The 10,764-nt window shown below is 46.3% G+C and overlaps 1 protein-coding gene across 2 annotated transcripts in view; it reads right to left on the reverse strand.

Moving 5' to 3' along the window:
- RABGAP1 (RAB GTPase activating protein 1) overlaps window positions 1-10,764 on the reverse strand; it is a gene marked incomplete at both ends in the record, with an annotated part of 141,081 nt that overhangs the window by 8,099 nt on the left and 122,218 nt on the right. For both annotated transcript variants that reach the window (XM_080708708.1, XM_080708707.1), the window contains 2 exons: window positions 2,133-2,243; window positions 2,688-2,780. In XM_080708708.1, coding sequence (XP_080564834.1) covers window positions 2,133-2,243; window positions 2,688-2,780 — 204 coding nt within the window. The remainder of the gene's footprint in view (window positions 1-2,132; window positions 2,244-2,687; window positions 2,781-10,764) is intronic.

The raw sequence follows: 10,764 nt of genomic DNA on the forward strand, positions 1-10,764 counted from the left end.
CTACTTAGGCCCTTTGCAACTCAGTGAGACTTTGTTTCAAAATAAAGAATAAAAAATTGGGCTGGAGGTGTAGCTTGGAGGTAGAAGGCCCCTGGGTTCCATCCCCAGTACCACCAAACAACAACAACAACAACAAACAACAACAACAACAACAACAACAACAACAACAACACCCAGAATAAAAAATAAGGCTAGGGGTGTAGCTCGAGGTAGAATGATCCTGGCTTCCATTCCTAGTACCACAAACAAAACAAAACAATAAAAACAGAGACGTTAAAAGGATAGAAAAAGATAAAGCTATGCAATACCATGAAAGTCTGGGAGGGTATATAAATATCAGATTTAGATTAAAGAACAATGAGTATTACCCAGGAAAAAGTCATTTTACAGTGATAAAAGAGTCACTTCATGAGGAAGGTGTAACAGTTTAAGATGTAAGGAGAAATTAAAATTATGTAATCAAAACTACACATTATCAGAGAAGAGATAAATGCAGCATCAGACATGGCTTTGACACTACGTTTTTACCGAGCAAAAAGTAGTGAGAAGATCAGAGTCTGTGGGCCACACTGTCAACCTGCCTGGCCCGCAGCCGCGGCACAGGGACGCACGCGTACACAGGGAGCCGCGGCATCGGGGCGCTCCCATGGCTCCCCGCCCCCAGCCCCAGGGTCGGCTCTGGTCCTTAGCCTGCTCTGCAGAGAGGGGCCTGGCGGGGCCACCCAGGCAGGAGGTGGCCTGGAACTTCTGCTGTGAAGAATAGCGAAACTGACGAGTAACTAAGATGCTACTGAATGCACTGGAAATGCAGGGCGCGCACCACAGCTTCTCTTGGGGGTGCAGAAGGAGGCAGCGGAAAGGAACGGAGCATCTCAACAACCCAAGTCCCTGAAGTAAAAAAGAACGGCGAGAGGACTTCACATTCCTCTGTGGTGAAAGGAAGAGCCGGCTGACCAGGAGAAGGCCGGCTGGGAAAGGGCCCTCTCCGCACAACCATAGGCTGGGGAGGTCCAAGGGCTCCACTTCCCACCTGCTGTCGGCCAGCGGGAGATCTGGGGTCAGACCATCTGGGTTTCATCTGCTTTCAGCCTAGGTGGGTAACCTGTGTCAAACATTTAGCCCCTTTACGGCCTTAATTTCCTAATCAGTAAAATGGGGATCAAAATATCCCTTTGGCTGTACTAAGGATTTGGTAAGACAGTATATCGCAAAGGACTTTTATGTACTCACAAAATGTTAGCTTGTAAGTATCTGAAAGAAATGCACTAGCATACGAAATTTTCAGGCACTTTTGGTGGATGTCAAGACCTTCTGAAGTTCACAGACTCTACGGAGTCAACACATATGAGGCCTTGTAAACCTCAGCAGCCTGAGCCTATCCCAGAATCTCAAGAAACCAACAAACAGAACAACGATGTTAAGAGCCTGGTAGGGACATCTAAGGCGGGGCTGACAAACCGGCCCATGGGCCTAACCTAGCCACTGAGCTGTGTTTGTGAATAAGCCTGCGTGGGGAGCAGCCATTCTCATTCCCTCACATCCTGCATGCGCTGCGTCTGCACCTACGCCATCATTAAGAAGCAAGAATAGACGCCGCAGCCCACAAAACTCCAAACATTACTAGTGTCCCTTTACAGAAAAAAGTTTGCTAACCTTGACCTGAGTCATGAACGAGAAACTTTATTTCTCCTAAAGGAATTTGCAGTACAGAAAAATGGACCATCTGTTGAAATAAAGACTGATGAAAGCCCACAGTGCTCAGGCAGCAAAGTGTATCTCAATTAGCAATTCTTCTGCAACAGGCGTTAAGTCATGCAGGAGAGAAACTAGCTTCTTGTCTTAGGGGAAGTTAAGGACATTACAATGATTATGTGTTGTCAACTGTGACAGCATAAGAACTAGTCACAAGCTCTTTCAAACAACGTTTGGACAAGGAGATGAGGAACTGTGTGAAGATGAGAGAAGAAGGTGGTAGAGGGCTCCGTGGAGGGAAGGGGGTAACGCTATGAACACACCCGCTGCATTGCAGGAGGAGTCTTTGCAGGCGGCCAGTCAACAAAGCTTCAGAGATTTCACTCATGAAAGGAGAAGTGTCTCCGTGTGGTCCTGCCTTTCAGACCTGTCCCACTTACGTTATCAAGGTCCTTCCGCAGCGCGATCTTGCTGGTCACCAGCTCATGAGCCAAGTCATCATTTTCCTGTTCCAACCTCATGTTAGCTTCTTGAAGACGTCTATTCTCCCGCTGAAGGGCAGAAACAAACCAGTCAGACAGACAGACAGACAGACAGACAGACAGACACACACACACACACACACACACACTGAAAATGATAATTTCTCAGGACTAAACTTTGAAATGATTTTGATTCCTAGGGAAATAACAAAGAGATATGGCTGGTCCCAGTGTGTTTCCAGATGAACAGCTGCATTTTCTATCTTCAGAAATAAATACTTAACTGATTCAAGTGACCTTGTCAAACATCTACTTCTTACTGTGACTAAAGGCCACTGAACTTTAACAAACTAGGCAGCTGGTTGGAGCAGATCTTGCTTTCTCATTTGCTAACTCAAACTGAAAGCTCAGAAACAGTGGAACTGCCTCTTAAAAATGAGAGCTAGCTACAGACACAGTGATCTCAAGTGAAAAGGTAAAGGTTCACATCGCCTCCTTCATGAGCATACAAACCTCGAATCGCTCGATGGGGTCTTCTTGTTGGGCCTGCTGTTCTCTCATGGTGTGATATTCTTTTTCGTATTTTTTCAACTTCTTCTGACTTATCTGTGGAATAAAAATAGACAACTTTAGAGGAATCAGTGTGGTGTTGCTTCAGCGCCTACAGTGAAGAACAAGTCTTCTGACCTGGATGACTCCAATCTCTGTGGAACAGGGGTTTCCTAGTTGGGGATGGAAACCATCATTGCTGGGTATGAGCCCTGCACCCTGTTGGGATGACTGAATTTGTGTGTGTGTGTGTGTGTGTGTGTGTGTGTGTGTGTGTGTCTGGGGATGGAACCCAGGGGCATTCTACCTCTGAGCTACACCTCCCACCCTATTTTTTATTCTTTATTTTGAAACTGGGTCTCACTGAATTGCAAAGGGCCTCACTAAGTAGCCGAGGCTGGCCGCGAACCGCGATCCTCCGGTCTCAGCCTCCCAAATGCTGGGATTACAAGCATGCAGCACCACGCCCAGCATGACTGAAGATCTTAGTGTTCTGTCATTGTCAAATGAACACCCTACAGATGGCCTGTCTGAGGTCTGGGTCCTACTTGTCCCTAGTAATAACTCACCGTTTTATTTAGCACACAACCTCACAGTCCTTCCACAAGACCTACCATTGTCCTCATTTCATGGGTGTAGGTAAGTGATGTGTGTGGTGGTTATATAATGCGACCGTGGCCATTCAACAAGGCCTGAGAGATGAGGAATTGGAGGCCAGGCTGCTGGCTGACCACAGTCTGAGCTACAGCCCCCCTCTCTCCCTTTCTACTAGCTCCTTCTGGGCTGCTTTCACCTCCCTCCCTTTTCTGTGCTGCCTTTACAGGGGCACAATTCTCTACATTTGAAAACAGAAATCTGCTGATCACTCTGAGAATCCCTTTCGCCCAGACTACTGTCCTGTTTCAAGCCTCTTCCTACAAACCACTGCAAACCACAGCCCTGCATCTTCCACTCGCTAGTGTTGTGGCCCCCTTTTCTCTCCTCTCTAGAGAAAGGCCACCAGGGGTCATTTCCTACTTTATCCCAGGGGGTCCTACGTGTTCCCAACTAGACTTCAAAAACTCCTGGATTTCGGCAAGGCGTGGTGGCGCACAATCATAATCCCCGTACTTGGGAGGCTGAGACAGGAGAATCCCAGGTTCATGGCCAACCTCAGCAACTTAGTGAGAATCTATTTTAAACTAAAAAATAAAACAGCGCTGGGGGTGGAGCTCAGAGGTAGAATGTGCTGGGGTACAAAACAAAACAAACCATTCCTGGACTTGGAGGCCTCCACATGACAGCCACGCCTCTTTCTTCCAGGAGATCAACCCCTTTTATTTTCCTAGCTCTCGGTCCACTGATCAGGTCTCCCCTCTGTACTGGCTGACCCCTTGTCTTTCGTTAATCCAGAGCATGACGAGGACCTTATCTTCAAGACTCCATTGTCTTTCGTTTGATTCCGTCTTTTAAACTGGTAATCTAACCCCTATGTGTTTAAAAACCCCTATGTGTTTTTAAATTACTTTTTTTTGGTAGTACTGGGAGTGGAACCCAGGGGCTTTTCTACCTCCGGGCTATACCCCCATATCTGGCCTAAAATTACATTTAAAAAACCATAGCTGGGTGTGGTAACGTGCACTTGTAATCCCAGTACTTGGGAGGCTGAGACAGGAAGATCACAGGTTTGAGGCTAGCCTCAGCTACTTAGTGAGGTCCTCCACAACTCAGTGAGACCCTATTTCAAAATACGTAAATAAATAGAGCTGGGAGTGTAGCTCAGAAGTAGAATGCCCGAGTTCAATCTCCAGTACTGGAAAAACAACAACAAAAAAAATGCCATGTTAACAAAAAGAAAAAAAACAGACATGTATGATTAAAGCATGACTGTAAAGCCAATGCCCATCCCTTCTCAAAGCTGAACTGCTGGCTTGCTGACCTGCCTGTAACCGCAGGTCCAAGGAGCCAGGGCTGTGGAGTGAGTCAGGTCAATGTCTCTGTTTTCTGGATGAAGAGACAGCGGCTGTGGGGCAATGCTTTGGCTCGCCACACACTGGTGCTGGCCGCAGCAGCTCCCTGCGACTGCCGCCTGGCCTTCCTCTGCTCACTGCGTGGACGCCTCCCTGGCTGGCACATCCATCCTGGAGTGTGGCCTCTGCCGGGAGTAGTTAGCCAGGAAGCCGGCCCTCTGCCCTGGCGGTAGCCTACAGCAAGATGCCAACAAAGCCTCAGGCAGACACAGGCTGGGGAACGACATTTCTAAACCCAGAACTTTGTGGCTCCAGGCCAAGGCTGAAGTAAACCTTTAATTGAGTACTTAAGTGATTCACAAAAAGAACACCTGTCTGCATGATCAGTAAATTTATAAACAAATCCTAGCAGATCGATAGCACAGAACAGAAAATAAATGAAGCTTGTGGGCGCAAACACTTCCTCCCCCTGCTTTCTGCAGCCTTGGTAAATGACATGGGCGGGCAGGGTATGAAGCACTCCCTAGCAGTTTCTAAAAAAACGAACCAACACCAAACCCTGTAAGACATTTTCACAGCTCTTTGCAAGACAAGACATTGACCTTACATTTTCCACATGTTTTCTTTTGGTACTAGGGATGGAACCCAGGGACATTCTACCTCTCAGCTACAACCCTGGCCCCAAGTTTTATTCTTTTATTTTGAAACAGGGCCTTACTAAGTTGCGGAGGGCTTCAGGAAGTAGCCGAGGCTGGCCGCGAACCCAGATCCCTCTGTCTCAGCCTCCCAAGTACTGGGGGGGTTACAAGCGTGCGGCACTACTCCTGGCTCATTTCCACATTTTTTTTTTTTTTTTTTTTGGTGGTACTGGGGTTCCTGGAAGCCCTTCTTCCTCCGGGCTACACTCCCAGACCTATTTTATATTTTTGAAACAGGGTCTCTTATACGCCAGCACGGCTGGCTTCGAACCTACACGATCCTCCTGTCTCCGCCTCCCAAGCGCGGGGATTACAAGCGTGCGCCACCACGCCCGGCTCATTTCCACATTTTTAAAGAGTAATTGCAAAATTGTTTTCCCCACATTTCATTACCTCTTCATCACAGAAAAAGGATGGACTCTCTCTTGAAGCGAGGCATAGAAGCTAGGCCCTCCACAAGCTTCTTATTTGGGTCCTACCCTTTCACTACAGTATGTGAGCATTTCTTTTTGCTTTTACCATGTTTTCTGTATTAAGCATAAACTATTTTTATAATTAAGAAAAACACAAAAATGCTATTTAAAAATGACTTTACAATTGTCATGAGCTCTCTTGAGGCAGAGAGCCCTGCACTTCTCCAGAGGCAGGTCCCCTGGCCCCTCGGTCAGGCCTCAGGCGCACAAGCTCTCCCACCCGAGAGCCTGCTGGCCTGGGTCCTGACTCAGCTGTCACCCGCTGGCTCACTCTTCTTGCCCTCAGCCACATGCGTTCTCAGGCTCTCTCTCTCTCAGATGTCCTCCTCCCCAACTTACACCACAAATACAACATAAATCAAAACACTATGAGTACGGTGAGGTGGCGTATGCCTTCATTCCCAGTACTTGGGAGGATAAGATAGGAGGATGGTAATTTTGAGGCCAGCATGCAATGACTTAGCAAGACCTTGTTTGAAAATAAATAAATAAATAAATAAATAAATAAATAAATAAATAAATAAATAAATAAAAAAAAACAGGCCTGGTGTATCTCAGAGGTAAAAAACTCCAGGTTCAATCCCTAGTACCACAAAAGAAGAAAAATAAAAGTAAAGTAAAAAACAGTATGGCTTCTCAAGGGCTAATAGCAGGTGCTGACTTCTGGAGTGTGGGTGGCTGCACACCTGAGCCAGTAGCTGCCTCGGGAGCACTCCCCAGGAAGACCGACGCTGGAATGGGAGCCGAGGTCAGCAGCAGAAGCAGCATTCCCAACTTCAAGACGGACCGGGCTGTGCACAGGAGAACCAGTGCTCTCAGCCCACTGACACATCATCAGCATCTTCTCCGAGCTAGAGCTCTGCCGCTCAAGCTGCTCAGGGGAGGTGGAGAAAGGCCCTCTTCCTCTCTGAGCGGGAATGGCACCGTCTGCTCCTTCTGCCTGACAGCTGCAGCCCCGTTCGCTTCTGCGCACCTTCGGGCGGGGTCTCCAACACCTTCTGGGCGCCTTCCCTCACACTCCCTTCTCCCACCAGGTAGGTTGGTTGGTTCTATCTTCTGTCAGCATCAAGTCAGCCCCTCCACGCGCCTGTCCAAATCCAGCGACTTAGATGCTTACTTCACCGCTCTCCCACCAGGAGGCAGGCCGCATCTGTTTTGCTAACCACTGTATCTCCAGTGGCTAGCTCAATGCTTGGAACACAGCGGGACTCAATCAGATTGCGAGTAAATCAAAGGTGAAAACTTCTCTTTTAACCCAGCACGGGTGCAGCAGTGACAGTCGGGTGTCCTGGCATGCAGTGTTCTTTGCCAGGCATCAGAAATACAAAGATGTCTCTAGATCCCAATCAGGAAACACTGAGTGCAGGAAAGGAATTCACTGTGAAATTCCCAATACCTATCTCACAGTAGAAATGAATATAAAAATTTATTTATAGACAAAGACACAGTCTCTACATACTAATGTCCAAGATTTAGCCAGGTGAGGTAGTACATGCTCATGCTTATAATCCCAGAAATTAATTTGGGAGGCTAAGGCAGGAAGATTGAAAATATGAGGCCAGCTTTAGTAACTTGACAAGATCATGTTTCAAATTAAAAAGGAGCCAGGCATGGTGGCGCACACTTGTAATCCTAGCATTCAGTAGGCTGGGATCAAAGGGTCACATTTTGCAGACAGCCTCAGCTACTTAGTGAGGCCCTTCGCAACTCAGCGAGACCCTGTTTCAAAAATAGAAAGACTTAGCCGGGCGTGGTGGTACACACTTGTAATCCCAGCATTTGGGAGGATCATGATTTGTGGACAGCCTCAGCTACTTAGTGAGGCCCTCCGCAACTCAGTGAGACCCTATTTCAAAATAAAGAATTAAAAAAAAATTAGGGCAGGGTTTGTAGCTCGGAGGTCAAATGCCCCTGGGTTCCATCCCCAGACCCCCCCCCCAAAAAAAAAAGAAAAAAAAAAGAAAGAAAGAAAGACTTGAGTAACTTATTTTCAAGTTACTCCCTTATATCCTCTCTGGTAGGGCTTTATTAACTCTGTCCCTATCTTTCTGTCTTTGTACAGCAATGGATCTATGCTCTGTTAAAGAAGAATAAAGAGGGCAGCACCACTGTTAACTGGAAAGATGGGCAGCCGCTCAGAAGGTTCCTTACAAAATCCACTTCTAAAAGGTAGGAACAGAGCCGGGCGTGGTGGCGCACGCTTGTAATCCCCGCGCTTGGGAGGCAGAGACAGGAGGATCGCGCAGGTTCGAAGCCAGCCGCGCGTGCTGGCTTAGGAGACCCTGTTTCCAAATAAAAATGTAAAAATAGGTCTGGGAGTGTAGCCCAGAAGTAGAAGGGCTTCCAGGAACCCCAGGACCACCAAAATAAATAAATAAATAAATAAAATAAAATAAAAAAAAATAAAAGGTAGGAACAAAGAAATAAAACAAGAGTCTAGTCTCGCCTACAATCACAGCTGAATTTACAGTTTCAACTCTAACACAGAGGCTGAACTGAACACCATTCTGTGACCAACAGCACCACAAGTGGGCCAGCACACAAGCAGCTCCTGTCCTGCTCATCAATCCTCTCACAGCAAAGCACCGACTTGAGAGAATCTCCTTGATCAACTTTACCATTTACCAACACCCTTTGAAAATTTACTTCAGTGCTCATCAGTACACTCATCTCTAAAAGGACCTCAGTGAGTCAGGTGTGGTGGTGCACACCTGAAACCCCAGAACTTCGGAGGCTGAGACAGGAGGATCGCAGGCCCAAGACCAGCCTCAGCAACTCAGCAAGATTCACAGCAACCTGGTGAGACTGTTTTAAAACAACAAAAATTCTAGGGATATAGCTCAGAGATAGAACGGCCCTGGATCAAACCCCCAGTACCACAGAAATGAAAAAAATAAAAAATAAAAAAGAGGACTTCAGTGGTCACTGTCAGGATTCACTCGATGACTCTTCACTATGTAAGAATCTGTGAACATATAGAGACAAGCCTGATGAGGCAGGTCGCTGCTTCCTAGGGCTTAAGATTCTAATACCTCTTAGCTATACAAGTGAACAGAGAATGAAGCTCAAACAAGCGCTGCTTTTAGCTCCCGAATAAAACACTACAGAAGGCAAAGGGGTTTCTGTGTTTCCCTCACAGAAAACGGCTAGAATCATATCAGTTTGAAAATACTGCTATTTGGTCTTTGTAATATTTTAACTCACAGGTAGTCTGAAGTCTAACATATTTATTCTATGCTTAACATAAATTCCAAAGAAGTAATGGCTCAGTCTTCGGCAGATCTTTAGCAAACCAGTTAAGTATTCAGGCTTGAACTGGACACACGGGGCCATTTCTTACAGCATGGTTCTTCTAAAATCGTCTCACATACTGGATTTGCTCTTAAAGGTCCTTATATGGAAGAGGGTGTGGTGGCTCATCTCTGTTATCCCAGTACTTGAGAGAAAGAGAGACAGGAGGATTACAGCTTCAAGGCCAGCCTCAGCAAATTAGTGAGAACTTGCTTCAAAGTAAGAAACAAAATAGGGTTGGGGTGTAGCTCAGAGGGAGAAATCCCCTGGCTCAATCCCCAGTACTCTACATCCTCCTCCTAAAAAAATAAATAAATAAAATAAATCAGCAAAACAATAACAACAAAACAAAACAAACAAACAAACAAACAAACAAACAAACAAAAACACAGAATAAAGAAAGCTGGGCATGGTGGTGTACCTGTAATCCTAGTATCTGGACAGCTGACAGGAGGATCTGAGGCTCAACTTCAGCAACTTAAGGAGACTTTGTTTCAAAATAAAAAGGGCTGGGGTGTAGCTTAAAGGTAGATCTCTCCTGAGTTCAATCCCTAGTCTCCCCCCGCCAAAAATAAATAAATAACTAAAGAGCATCTCTCATTTCTTGAACCAAAAATTGAAAAAATATGAGCTTTTTTTTAGGCACTGGCGATGGAACCCAGGGGCATTCTACCTCTGAGCTACACCTCTGGCCCTATTTTTTATTCTTTATTTTGAAACAGGGTCTCACTGAATTGCAAAGGGCCTCAGTAGCTGAGGCTGTCTGCGCATCACGATCCTCCGGTCTCAGCCTTCCAAATGCTGGGATTACAAGTGTGTGTGCCACCACGCCCAGCTTGTGTAGAGAAAAAAAAAGAAAAACAATGAGAGCAGGGACGCTCACTCCTCAAGAAATAATCAAACATTGCAGTCCCACAGTCCCTTACCAAGCTCACTTTAAGGATAAGAGGGAGAAGTCAAAGTCCTGGAAGAAGAGAGAGGTAGAGAAAAGCAAGCAAGGTACAGAAAGGGAGGCTGATGGGCCTTTTGGGCCACATGCCCATCTTGCGGCCCTTTCAGATACTGCCACAGGAATTCAACTCTTAAGATAAGAGGTGGTGAGAGGCAGCAGACCGGAGCGGCCTGTTCCCGGAACAGGGAGCTGGCGAGCCCCGGCTCCCTTCCTGCTCGGGCTATGGGGTGAGGAAGGACTGAGATGCTGCCAGGACTGTACACACCCCAGAAATCACAGTAATAACAGTATAATGTTGAATGACAACAAGAGTAACCATATGCTTCCCAGTGTACCAAGCCACAATTAAAAAAATAATGGAATAGGGTACAAATAAGCTTCAGAGCCAAGGTTTCTTTTGTAAATTCTATAACAAAAAGTTAAAAAAATAGTTTTTAAACTCTTAATTTCTAAAAGTTCTATTTCCTTTCCTCCAATTCCCTGTAACTTTATATTATAATTGCGACTGTTTCTCTGGCTAATAGTGGAGTTTTTATCCTCTCTTCAGTAGACCAGGAAGTCACACCGAGGTCCTACCTGCATGCAGAGGTCTCAATGCAGCTGCATCCCAGGGGCCTAAGTCACCTCTGCTCTGGACATGTAATCGTTAAAATCCTCTTAACTCAGCCGGGTGTGGTG

The sequence above is a fragment of the Muscardinus avellanarius genome (assembly GCF_963383645.1).
Source record: "Muscardinus avellanarius genome assembly, chromosome: 13".
Classification (NCBI taxonomy): Eukaryota; Metazoa; Chordata; class Mammalia; order Rodentia; family Gliridae; genus Muscardinus; species Muscardinus avellanarius.